Raw genomic sequence first — 9,738 nt, forward strand, 5'->3', positions numbered from 1 at the left:
ACTTTAAACAACAGGTGACAGAGCAGAGATAGGAGAGTGGAGACAGATGTGTCACTCTACAACAGAGATGATGATCGTTATAAACACAGATAGGAGTGTAAAGACAGATGTGTCACTCATCAACAGAGATGATGATCGTTATAAACACAGATAGGAGAGTAAAGACAGACGTGTCACTCATCAACAGAGATGATGATCGTTATAAACACAGATAGGAGTGTAAAGACAGACGTCTCACTCATCAACAGAGATGATGATCGTTATAAACACTGATAGGAGAGTAAAGACAGACGTGTCACTCATCAACAGAGATGATGATTGATTATAAACACAGATAGGAGTGTAAAGACAGACGTGTCACTCTGACAGTGGATCAGAGATAGTGGAGTGTGGACAAAGATGTGTCACTCTGATCATTTCTTGAAGAACTTTTTGTTGAGCAGGAAAATGAGCAGATTAACGTTGATTTTTGATTTATCAAACATTTTCATCACAGCGACGCCTTCGTACTGAAGCTGCAGCAGCTCCTGCAACACACACACACACACGTTAGGAACACACACATACACACACATGTTAGGTACACACACGCACACACGTTAGGAACACCCACACACATTACAAACATACACACACACACACATTATAAACATACACAGACACACACAGACACACACACCCCCACACACACATTATAAACACACACACCCCCATACACACATTATAAACACACATTACACACACACACACACACACACACACACACACTGACCTGGTAGTTGAGCAGAAACTCTTCCATATCTACTCCCATAAATCTAGTCTTAATTGTGAACGTTCCGTTCTCTGAACCAGGAACGATGTCAAACACCACGTTCTTAAACCTGCACACAGTGATGATGTCACAGTGTTATTATGATGATGATGTCACAGTGTTATTATGATGATGTCACAGGGTTATGATGATGATGTCACAGTGTTATTATGATGATGATGTCACAGTGTTATTATGATGATGTCACAGGGTTATGATGATGATGTCACAGTGTTATAATGATGTCATCGTGATGATGTCAGTGTTATAATGATGTCATCATGATGATGATGTCATCATGATGATGTCACAGTGTTATAATGATGTCATCATGATGATGATGTCAGTGTTATAATGATGTCATCATGATGATGTCACAGTGTGTAACAATGATGATGACTCACTGAGTGGGCGGCAGGTCCTGGATCTCTAACAGCACTCCCTTCTCCTGCAGCCTGGTGGCGCTGTAGCTCAGCGTTGGAAGCTTCTTCTTCCCTTTGATCTCTGCCGTCTTCTTATTGGTGGATTTACTGTAAGACACTGAGTCAGCATCTGTGTGTGTGTGAGACGGAGTGAGGGGGCGGGGCCATGTCTACCTGTTGTTGGTCAGGTTGTCCAGACAGGAAGTGATGTAATGTCTGTAGAAGTCCACCTGTTCACTGTGGAAGCTGCTCTTCATCTGCAGACTCTTCAGGGTGTGGCCAAGCTTCACAAGCTCCGCCCCCCGCCGCTGACGCCGCACACGCTGCTGACGGATGTCCTGGTGACGACACGTGACGTGAGCCGGTCGCCATGGCAACAGTGGACACCTGTGTGTGTGTGTGTGTGTGTGTGTGTGTTACCTTGGCGACCATCTGCAGGATCTGGTCTTGGCTCTGATCTGGTCTCAGGACTCCGAGTCCTTCCAGACGATGAAGATTCCTCACGATCTTCCTCTTCTTCTCCTCCAGACTCAGGTTGCCGTTGGCGACCAGCGACTGGTTCCTCTTCAACTTGTCTGGAGTCTGAGCTTCCTGTCGAGCTCGCCGCTGAACCAGCCAATCATGACGCACTTCCTGTTTGGAGAGAGGTGTCAGCAGCTGTGTTGAAACTAAGTACACACACAAGTACACACAAGTACACACACAAGTATTCATAGTGAGAACTCTGGTTGATGATGTCACAGTTTTACCTGGTCATGGGACGGCCTCGTTCTCAGGATGTCACTCAAACAATCACCTGGTTGAGTTCTGATGACGTCGATGATCAGCTGTTTGACACTGAAGACAGAACAAATGAAGCTAACCTCTGTCTGCTAAAGCTAACAGGCTAACTCACCTCTGGCTGCTGAAACTAAAAGGCTAACCTCATGTTGCCCGAAGCTAACAGGCTAACAGGTACCTGAGCAACAGTCCCCGTGCGTCTGGTTTGTCCACAGAGTCGTTGAAGATGTCAAATTTGTTGGTGAGAGTCAGAGACAGAACGGACTCTGGACCTGGATCTGATGATGACGATGATGACGAAGACTCTCCTGAGAACAGGAAGTTTAAGAACTTTAATTTCCTGCTTCTTCTTCTTCTTCTCCTTCTCCAAACATTGAGCCATCACAATAAAAAGTGCAGTACCAATGACTTCCTGCAGGGAGGGAACTGATCTGAGGTCCTGCAGCAGCAGTCTGAGCGGGTCAGAGGACGATGGACACAAGACGTCCTGGTGCTCCAGTAACAGCTGAAAACACACACACACACACACACACTGAGACTGAGTCCAGGTCCAGACTGAGTCCAGGTCCAGACTGAGTCCAGGTCCAGACTGAGTCCAGGTCCAGGTCTTACCTTGTGTGTGTTGATCAGCTCTCCCACAGACAGGTAAATGACCGGTCTGGTGAGGGTCAGCAGCTCGGAGAACTCGTCCATACTGAAGCGTTCTTCAGGCTCTGGGACGTCACACACACACACCAGGAACTTCCTGTTGGAGACAATGAGCAGTCGTGACACAAACACTGCCCCCTGCTGGACCGGAGTAAGCCCTCGTCCAGGTCACGGGTACAGACCTGAACCTGCCGTGTGTCTGGCCGATGTAATCGTTGAGCGCTCTGACGTGGCGTCCGTCTCCGTGGAAGCGCTTGTTGGCGGCGGCGTGCTGCAACATGCGCGCGATGGTTCCCAGGATGTGACGCTGCTCCGGCTGGAGGGCGGAGCCAGCCGAGCGCTCCACCACATCAAAGCCATCTGGAGCCACGACGGCCGGGTTCATGTAGCGATAGTAGATCAGGTTCCCGACAATCTGTGCCCACAGACATCGTTAATCAACCACAGACGTCGTCAATCGACCACAGACATGGTCAATCGACCACAGACAGACATCGTCAATCGACCACAGACATCGTCAATTAAACCCAGACAGACATTGTCAATCGACCCCAGACATCGTCAATCGACCCCAGACATCGTCAATCGACCACAGACAGACATCGTCAATCGACCCCAGATATCGTCAATCGACCCCAGACATCGTCAATCGACCCCAGACATCGTCAATCGACCCCAGACATCGTCAATCGACCACAGTCAGACATCGTCAATCGACCCCAGATATCGTCAATCGACCCCAGACATCGTCAATCGACCCCAGATATCGTCAATCGACCCCAGACATCGTCAATCGACCCCAGACATCGTCAATCGACCCCAGACATCGTCAATCGACCCCAGACATCGTCAATCGACCACAGTCAGACATCGTCAATCGACCCCAGATATCGTCAATCGACCCCAGACATCGTCAATCGACCACAGACATCGTCAATCGCCCACAGACATCGTCAATCGGCCACAGACATCGTCAAACGACCACAGGCATCGTCAATCGACCACAGACAGACATCGACAATCAACCCCAGACAGACCTCGTCAATCAACCCCAGACCATAAACATCTGTCATGACCTCTGACCTTGTAGAGATCGTCCTCACTGGCTTCCGGGAACTTTGTCCTCAGGGAGTCTCTGAGGACCTTTGCTGTGTAACGAAGACCATACCTGTGAAGACAGACAGACAGGTGAAGACAGATAGAAGAGGACAGACAGGAGAGGACAGACAGACAGACGTACGGCAGTCTGTGGAGGTTACAGCTGATGGCCTTGAAGACTCTCTCCGTCAGGTTCTTCAGGTTGATGACAGCGATGTCCACACGTCTCTGAACCTCAGGGTGAGACAGAGCGCCATCTGCTGACACATCATAGGGCAGACAGCTGAGAGAGAGAGAGACAGGTGAGTCAGTCAGACAGACAGGTGAAGGACAGACAGACAGACAGACAGACAGGTGAGCAGCACTCTGAACCTCTTGAGTCCAGTCTGGCTCTCGCTCTGGTTGATCCAGGTCTTGTAAACCTCCACTGGGTCGGTCTTGATGCTCAGAGTCCGGTCCTGGAGGACGTCCTTCAGCGCTGGACCCAGAACGTCTCTCAGGACGCCGTCTCCGCCGCTGTGGCGGTAAAAGTTAACCAGCATCTTAATGACGATGGGGTTTCCTGTGACCACGTCCTGAGGCTGCTCCACCTTCAAACTGATCAATAATCAATCGTTAGCTGCTCTGTGTGTGTGTGTGTGTGGGGTTACGATAGTTACCATAGTTACCGTATCTCGTAGCGCAGCGCGGCGGTGAACAGCTGCAGCAGCAGGAACGCCTCACGTCTGTCTGAGCCGTAGTTAAACAAACTCAGCACCAACGTCTCCATGAAGGAGGCGGAGCCAGATGGAGGGAGGAGGAAGAGCAGCTGAGCCAGGTAGAGAGGCTGAGTCTGAGGGGGAGGAGCCAGGAGGGAGGGGGAGGGGCCACAGCTGCATTTACACTCATTCAGCAGGTGTGTGAGTGTGTGTGTACCTGCAGCAGGTGTGTGTGTGTGTGTGTACCTGCAGCAGGTGTGTGTGTGTACCTGCAGCAGGTAGAACAGGTGTTGGTATCCGTCCAGTCTGTCTCTTCTGTCTCGACTCAGAGCCTTCAGTCCTTTACTCTTCTCCACGTCCATCATGTCCTTCAGCTGATCTTTGTTCTTCTTTGTCAACTTCTTACAGTGACAAACCACTTCCTGTTGGAGGACATACCGTCATGTGAAGCCATGTTGTGCTCATGCTAATTAGCTCAGAGACAGGAGCTAGTTTAGCATTGGCTCAGAGAAAGAAGCTCGTTTAGCATTAGCTCAGAGACAGAAGCTAGTTTAGCATTAGCTCAGACACTAGCATTAGCTCAGAGACAGAAACTAGTTTAGCAGTAGCTCAGAGACAGAAGCTAGTTTAGGGTTAGCTCAGAGACAGAAGCTAGTTTAGCATTAGCTCAGAGACTAGCATTAGCTCAGAGACAGAAGCTAGTTTAGGGTTAGCTCAGAGACAGAAGATAGTTTAGCATTGGCTCAGAGACTAGCATTAGCTCAGAGACAGAGCTAGTTTAGCATTAGCTCAGAAAGAAGCTAGCTTAGCATGCGCTCAGAGCGCGTGTCACCTGCAGCGTGGCTCGGTTGCGGACCAGCAGACCGATCTTCAGGTCCATCAGGTCCAGATCCGTCTCCAGCTGGCGGTTGAAGCGGATGCTCCTCACCACTTCCTCCCTCAGCCTCAGAATCTCCGCCTCCTCTCTGATGTCACCGTCACCCAGGTCGAGCAGGTGGACAAACTTCCTGACCACAGACAGGGGGGGCGTGTCCGAGTGCACTGTCACAGAAAGGGGAGGAGCCAACAACAGAGTGAGTCAGAGGAAGAGGACGATGATGATGATGATGATGATGATGATGTGAGCAGAGAGAAGAGAGTGAACTCACCCAGCATCCTGTACTGTTCTCTGGCTCTGCTGGCTCTGAAGAAGGCCTGGATCTTTATGACAGCGCCCACCTGTGGACACACACACTTACTACACACACTGTGCATGGATGTGTGTGTGGTGACGTAAAGACACGACGAGACTCACGTTGTGTTTGAAGAAGCTCAGACGAGCTCGATACTTTCTCCTGAGAGACCACATCTTCACCATGGACTGGATCTGATACACACACACACACACACACGTTTGTGTATCTACACACACACACACACAGGTTTGTGTATCTACACACACAGGTTTGTGTAATTACACACACACACGTTTGTGTATCTACACACACACACACACACACAGTGTGTGTATCTTGGTTACCTTGACGACAGCTCTCCAGTTGGTGTAAAGGTACTGCAGCCTCTGCCTGTACGCCCTCTGCTGGACAAACCTCCTCCAGTGAGACTGACAACAGAGACAAGGACATGTGACACACTGACTCCGCCCACCGGCGCCACCTGCTGGTGAGGTCACTCACCTGGATGATGACGACAGCAGGTGTGTGTGTGATCAGGTGATGTCGTCGAGCCCTCAGCTCTCGTCTGATCAGGAAGCCTCGACAGGTCGCCTGCAGACCGATGACCAGGGCCTCACTGCTCCTCCAGAGGGCGCTGCGATTGTGTGACCTCCACACGCCGCTGACCACTTCCTGTAGGCGGAGACATGACATTGTTGTTGTTGATGTTGAGATGATGAGACTTTTGTCCCTCATGTCCTCCCCATGTCCTCCCCATGTCCTCCTCATGTCCTCCTCATGTCCTCCTCATGTCCTCCTCATGTCCTCCCCATGTCCTCCTCATGTCCTCCTCATGTCCTCCCCATGTCCTCCCCATGTCCTCCTCACCTGAATGTCCTCTCTGTCCATGAAGACATTGTTCTGAATGAAGTCTTCAGGTTTCTCCCATTTTCCCTCCAGTTTGTTCAGGTGGAAGTAAAACCAGGAGTGGTCCTGGAGCCGGACTCTGACCCAGGGACTCCTGTTGTCTCCTGAGGACAGAAACATCAGTCTGTAGTGGTCTGTGGTGGTCTGTAGTGGTCTGTGTCGGTCTGTAGTGGTCTGTAGTGGTCTGTGTCTGTCTGTAGTGGTCTGTGGTGGTCTATGTCGTTCTGTAGTGGTCTGTAGTAGTCTGGAGCAGTCTGTGGTGGCCTGTGGTGGTCTGTATTGGTCTGTGTCAGTCTGTGGTGGTCTATGTCGGTCTGTAGTGGTCTGGAGCAGAGTCTGTGGTGGTCTGTATTGGTCTGTGGTCTGGAGCAGAGTGTGTGGTGGTCTGTATTGGTCTGTATTGGTCTGTGGTGGTCTGTAATTGTCTGGAGCAGAGTCTGTAGGGGTCTGTGGTGGTCCGTAGTGGTCTGGAGCAGAGTCTGTAGTGGTCTGTGGTGGTCTGTATCAGAGTCTGTGGTGTTCTGTGGTGGTCTGTAGTGGTCTAACCCTAACCCTGTAGTGGTCTGTAGTGGTCATTTAGTGGTCTGTATCAGAGTCTGTGGTGGTCTGTTTTAGAGTCTGTGGTGGTCTGTAGTGGTCTGTAGAGGTATGTAGTGGTCTGTAGTGATCTGTATCAGAGTCTGTGGTGGTCTATAGTGGTCTATAGTGGTCTGTGGTGGTCTATAGTGGTCTGTATTGGTCTACAGTGGTCTACAGTGGTCTGTAGTGGTCTACAGTGGTCTGTTGTGGTCTACAGTGGTCTACAGTGGTCTGTAGTGGTCTACAGTGGTCTGTTGTGGTCTACAGTGGTCTACAGTGGTCTACAGTGGTCTGTATTGGTCTACAGTGGTCTACAGTGGTCTACAGTGGTCTACAGTGGTCTGTTGTGGTCTACAGTGGTCTGTATCACCTCTGAGTCGTCTCTGTGTGACCTCACAGATCAGGTCTCTCTGATAAATCTCAGCACAGTTGAACATCAGTGTCTGCAGCTGTAGTTCAGATAAAGACAGAACACGTAACGTCTGCTTCACTCTGTTCTCCTTCACCGCCTGGTTCACTGCTGCCACCGCCAGGCACACTGAGGTATGACAGGAGAGGTCAGTGCACACACACACACACACACACATTGAGGTATGACAGGACACAGTCAGTGCACACACACACACACACACACACACACACACACACACTGAGGTATGACAGGACACAGTCAGTGCACACACACACACACACACAGGACAACAGTTAGTGCACACACACACACACACACACACACATTGAGGTATGACAGGACACAGTCAGTGCACACACACACACACACACACACACACACACACACACTGAGGTATGACAGGACACAGTCAGTGCACACACACACACACACACAGGACAACAGTTAGTGCACACACACACACACACACACACACACACACACACACGATGATGTCACTCACACTTCAGAGCTCTCTGACTCTGCTGATTGGCTCTCCTCACTTCCTCCTGGATATCAGCCAACCACAGGTCAGCTCCAGACTCTCTGCTCAGCTGATTGGACAGGAGGAGGTCACATGACTACACGTTTGTGTGTGTGTGTGTGTGTGTGTACTCACCTGAGCTCTGCTCAGCAGCGTCAGGTAACGACTGACGTTAGCAGGCACCAGCTCCTTCAGACCACAAGAGGGCAGCAGCAGAGCTGACATCAGCTGCTCACAGTCTCCACTGAACACTGCCTCGTTAATGAGACGCACCACCTGCAGCTCTGAGAGGTCAGAGGTCACATAGAGAGGTCAGAGGTCACATAGAGAGAGGTCAGAGGTCACAGAGAGAGAGGTCAGAGGTCACAGAGAGAGAGGGGTCAGAGGTCACAGAGAGAAACATGTGAGTCACAGCATGTGGACGTCAGTGATGACGTCAGTGATGATGTCATCTGTGATGATGTCATCAGTGATGTCATCAGTGATGATGTCATGTCCTCACCCTGATCTTCCTCCTTCACTGAACTGTTGACAGCATTGATTCCTTCCTGCAGCTGATTCCAGGTCAGTAGTTCTGAGCTCAGCTGCTGCTTCACACCAGACAGACACTGGAAGTACCTGAACACACCACCAGGGGGAAAGACAGACAGGTGTAAACAGACAGACAGTCAGACAGATACTGAAGTACCTGAACACACCACCAGGGGTAAATAAACGGTCTTACCTGTCCATGTGGGCGTGGTCCACTTCAGAAAGTCCTGCAGATGGACTGACCAATGAGGAGCTGAACTGCTGCAGGTGTCCCGCCTCCAAAGCCTGATTGATGAGAGCAACAGCTGACAGCATCTCCACGGCAACAAAGAGCTCCTCCTGCTGCAGATCCCCCTGGTGGAGACGAGAGGAAACGCACGTCAATGCTGTCACATGGTTTTTTCACCAAGGAAAATACAAGTGTGTGTGTGTGTCAGTGTGTGTGTGTGTGTGTGACAGTGTGTGTGTGTGTGTGTGTGTGACAGTGTGTGTGTGTGTGTGTGACAGTGTGTGTGTGTGTGTGTGTGTGTCACCTGTCTCTGCAGCAGACTCAGTTCTCTGTGATAAAGCGCAGCAGCAAAAGGAAACAGTGGAGGCAGCTGGAGGTCAGAGGTCATCAGACAGTTCAGTGTGTGTCGGGGGTCGTTTCCACGCAGAGCGTCGTTTACACACTGCACTGCTGCCTGCACTGAGAGACACACACACACACACACACACACAGATATCATAAACCATAAGAACAGCTAATGTTGACACTGTAACGTGTCTGTGTTTGCCAATATAGAAAGGTGCTAACAAGCTAATGCTAACCTACTGAGACACTTAAAATCATCATAAAAACACAGCCGTCACCATGGCAACACCACACAAAGACTCAAGTCTGTGTTTGTGTGACAGGAAGTAAAGACCATGTGACCATGTGACCATGTGACCTACTGTTGTGTGCTCTCTGAACCTCCTCGTTGGCAGCACTCACTGCTTCCTGCAGCTCGTCAGGGTCCAGAGGGTCAACACAGCCCTGGTCCTGAGGTCAAAGGTCACAGGGGGAGGAGTCAGACGGGCAGAAACAGCACCAGAGTGTGTGTGTGTGTGTGTGTGAGTGTGTGTACCTGTGCCTTCTGCTGTCGGTCAGCTGACAGCTGTTCCAGGTACCAG

General features: G+C 50.5%; 1 protein-coding gene across 1 annotated transcript in view; it reads right to left on the minus strand.

Moving 5' to 3' along the window:
• Nucleotides 1-361: 361 nt before the first annotated feature.
• The window catches only part of iqgap3 (IQ motif containing GTPase activating protein 3), a 12,588-nt gene continuing 3,211 nt past the window's right edge, over nucleotides 362-9,738 (minus strand). The window contains exons 8-36 of the mRNA XM_083910335.1: nucleotides 9,693-9,738; nucleotides 9,520-9,601; nucleotides 9,117-9,271; nucleotides 8,777-8,937; nucleotides 8,555-8,670; nucleotides 8,188-8,336; nucleotides 8,032-8,122; nucleotides 7,488-7,655; nucleotides 6,500-6,642; nucleotides 6,134-6,304; nucleotides 5,977-6,060; nucleotides 5,752-5,823; nucleotides 5,606-5,675; nucleotides 5,290-5,498; nucleotides 4,727-4,879; nucleotides 4,428-4,591; nucleotides 4,132-4,356; nucleotides 3,902-4,042; nucleotides 3,745-3,829; nucleotides 2,844-3,076; nucleotides 2,626-2,758; nucleotides 2,416-2,518; nucleotides 2,192-2,321; nucleotides 1,983-2,070; nucleotides 1,654-1,866; nucleotides 1,408-1,571; nucleotides 1,216-1,341; nucleotides 773-881; nucleotides 362-527 (exon numbers count right to left, since the gene is read on the minus strand). The exon at nucleotides 9,693-9,738 is cut by the window's right edge and continues 118 nt beyond it. Of these exons, the coding sequence (XP_083766461.1) occupies nucleotides 414-527; nucleotides 773-881; nucleotides 1,216-1,341; nucleotides 1,408-1,571; nucleotides 1,654-1,866; nucleotides 1,983-2,070; nucleotides 2,192-2,321; nucleotides 2,416-2,518; nucleotides 2,626-2,758; nucleotides 2,844-3,076; nucleotides 3,745-3,829; nucleotides 3,902-4,042; nucleotides 4,132-4,356; nucleotides 4,428-4,591; nucleotides 4,727-4,879; nucleotides 5,290-5,498; nucleotides 5,606-5,675; nucleotides 5,752-5,823; nucleotides 5,977-6,060; nucleotides 6,134-6,304; nucleotides 6,500-6,642; nucleotides 7,488-7,655; nucleotides 8,032-8,122; nucleotides 8,188-8,336; nucleotides 8,555-8,670; nucleotides 8,777-8,937; nucleotides 9,117-9,271; nucleotides 9,520-9,601; nucleotides 9,693-9,738 (3,898 nt within the window). The 3' untranslated portion in view covers nucleotides 362-413. The remainder of the gene's footprint in view (nucleotides 528-772; nucleotides 882-1,215; nucleotides 1,342-1,407; nucleotides 1,572-1,653; nucleotides 1,867-1,982; nucleotides 2,071-2,191; nucleotides 2,322-2,415; nucleotides 2,519-2,625; nucleotides 2,759-2,843; nucleotides 3,077-3,744; nucleotides 3,830-3,901; nucleotides 4,043-4,131; nucleotides 4,357-4,427; nucleotides 4,592-4,726; nucleotides 4,880-5,289; nucleotides 5,499-5,605; nucleotides 5,676-5,751; nucleotides 5,824-5,976; nucleotides 6,061-6,133; nucleotides 6,305-6,499; nucleotides 6,643-7,487; nucleotides 7,656-8,031; nucleotides 8,123-8,187; nucleotides 8,337-8,554; nucleotides 8,671-8,776; nucleotides 8,938-9,116; nucleotides 9,272-9,519; nucleotides 9,602-9,692) is intronic.

Source organism: Microchirus variegatus (assembly GCF_963457635.1).
Source record: "Microchirus variegatus genome assembly, chromosome: 2".
NCBI lineage: Eukaryota > Metazoa > Chordata > Actinopteri > Pleuronectiformes > Soleidae > Microchirus > Microchirus variegatus.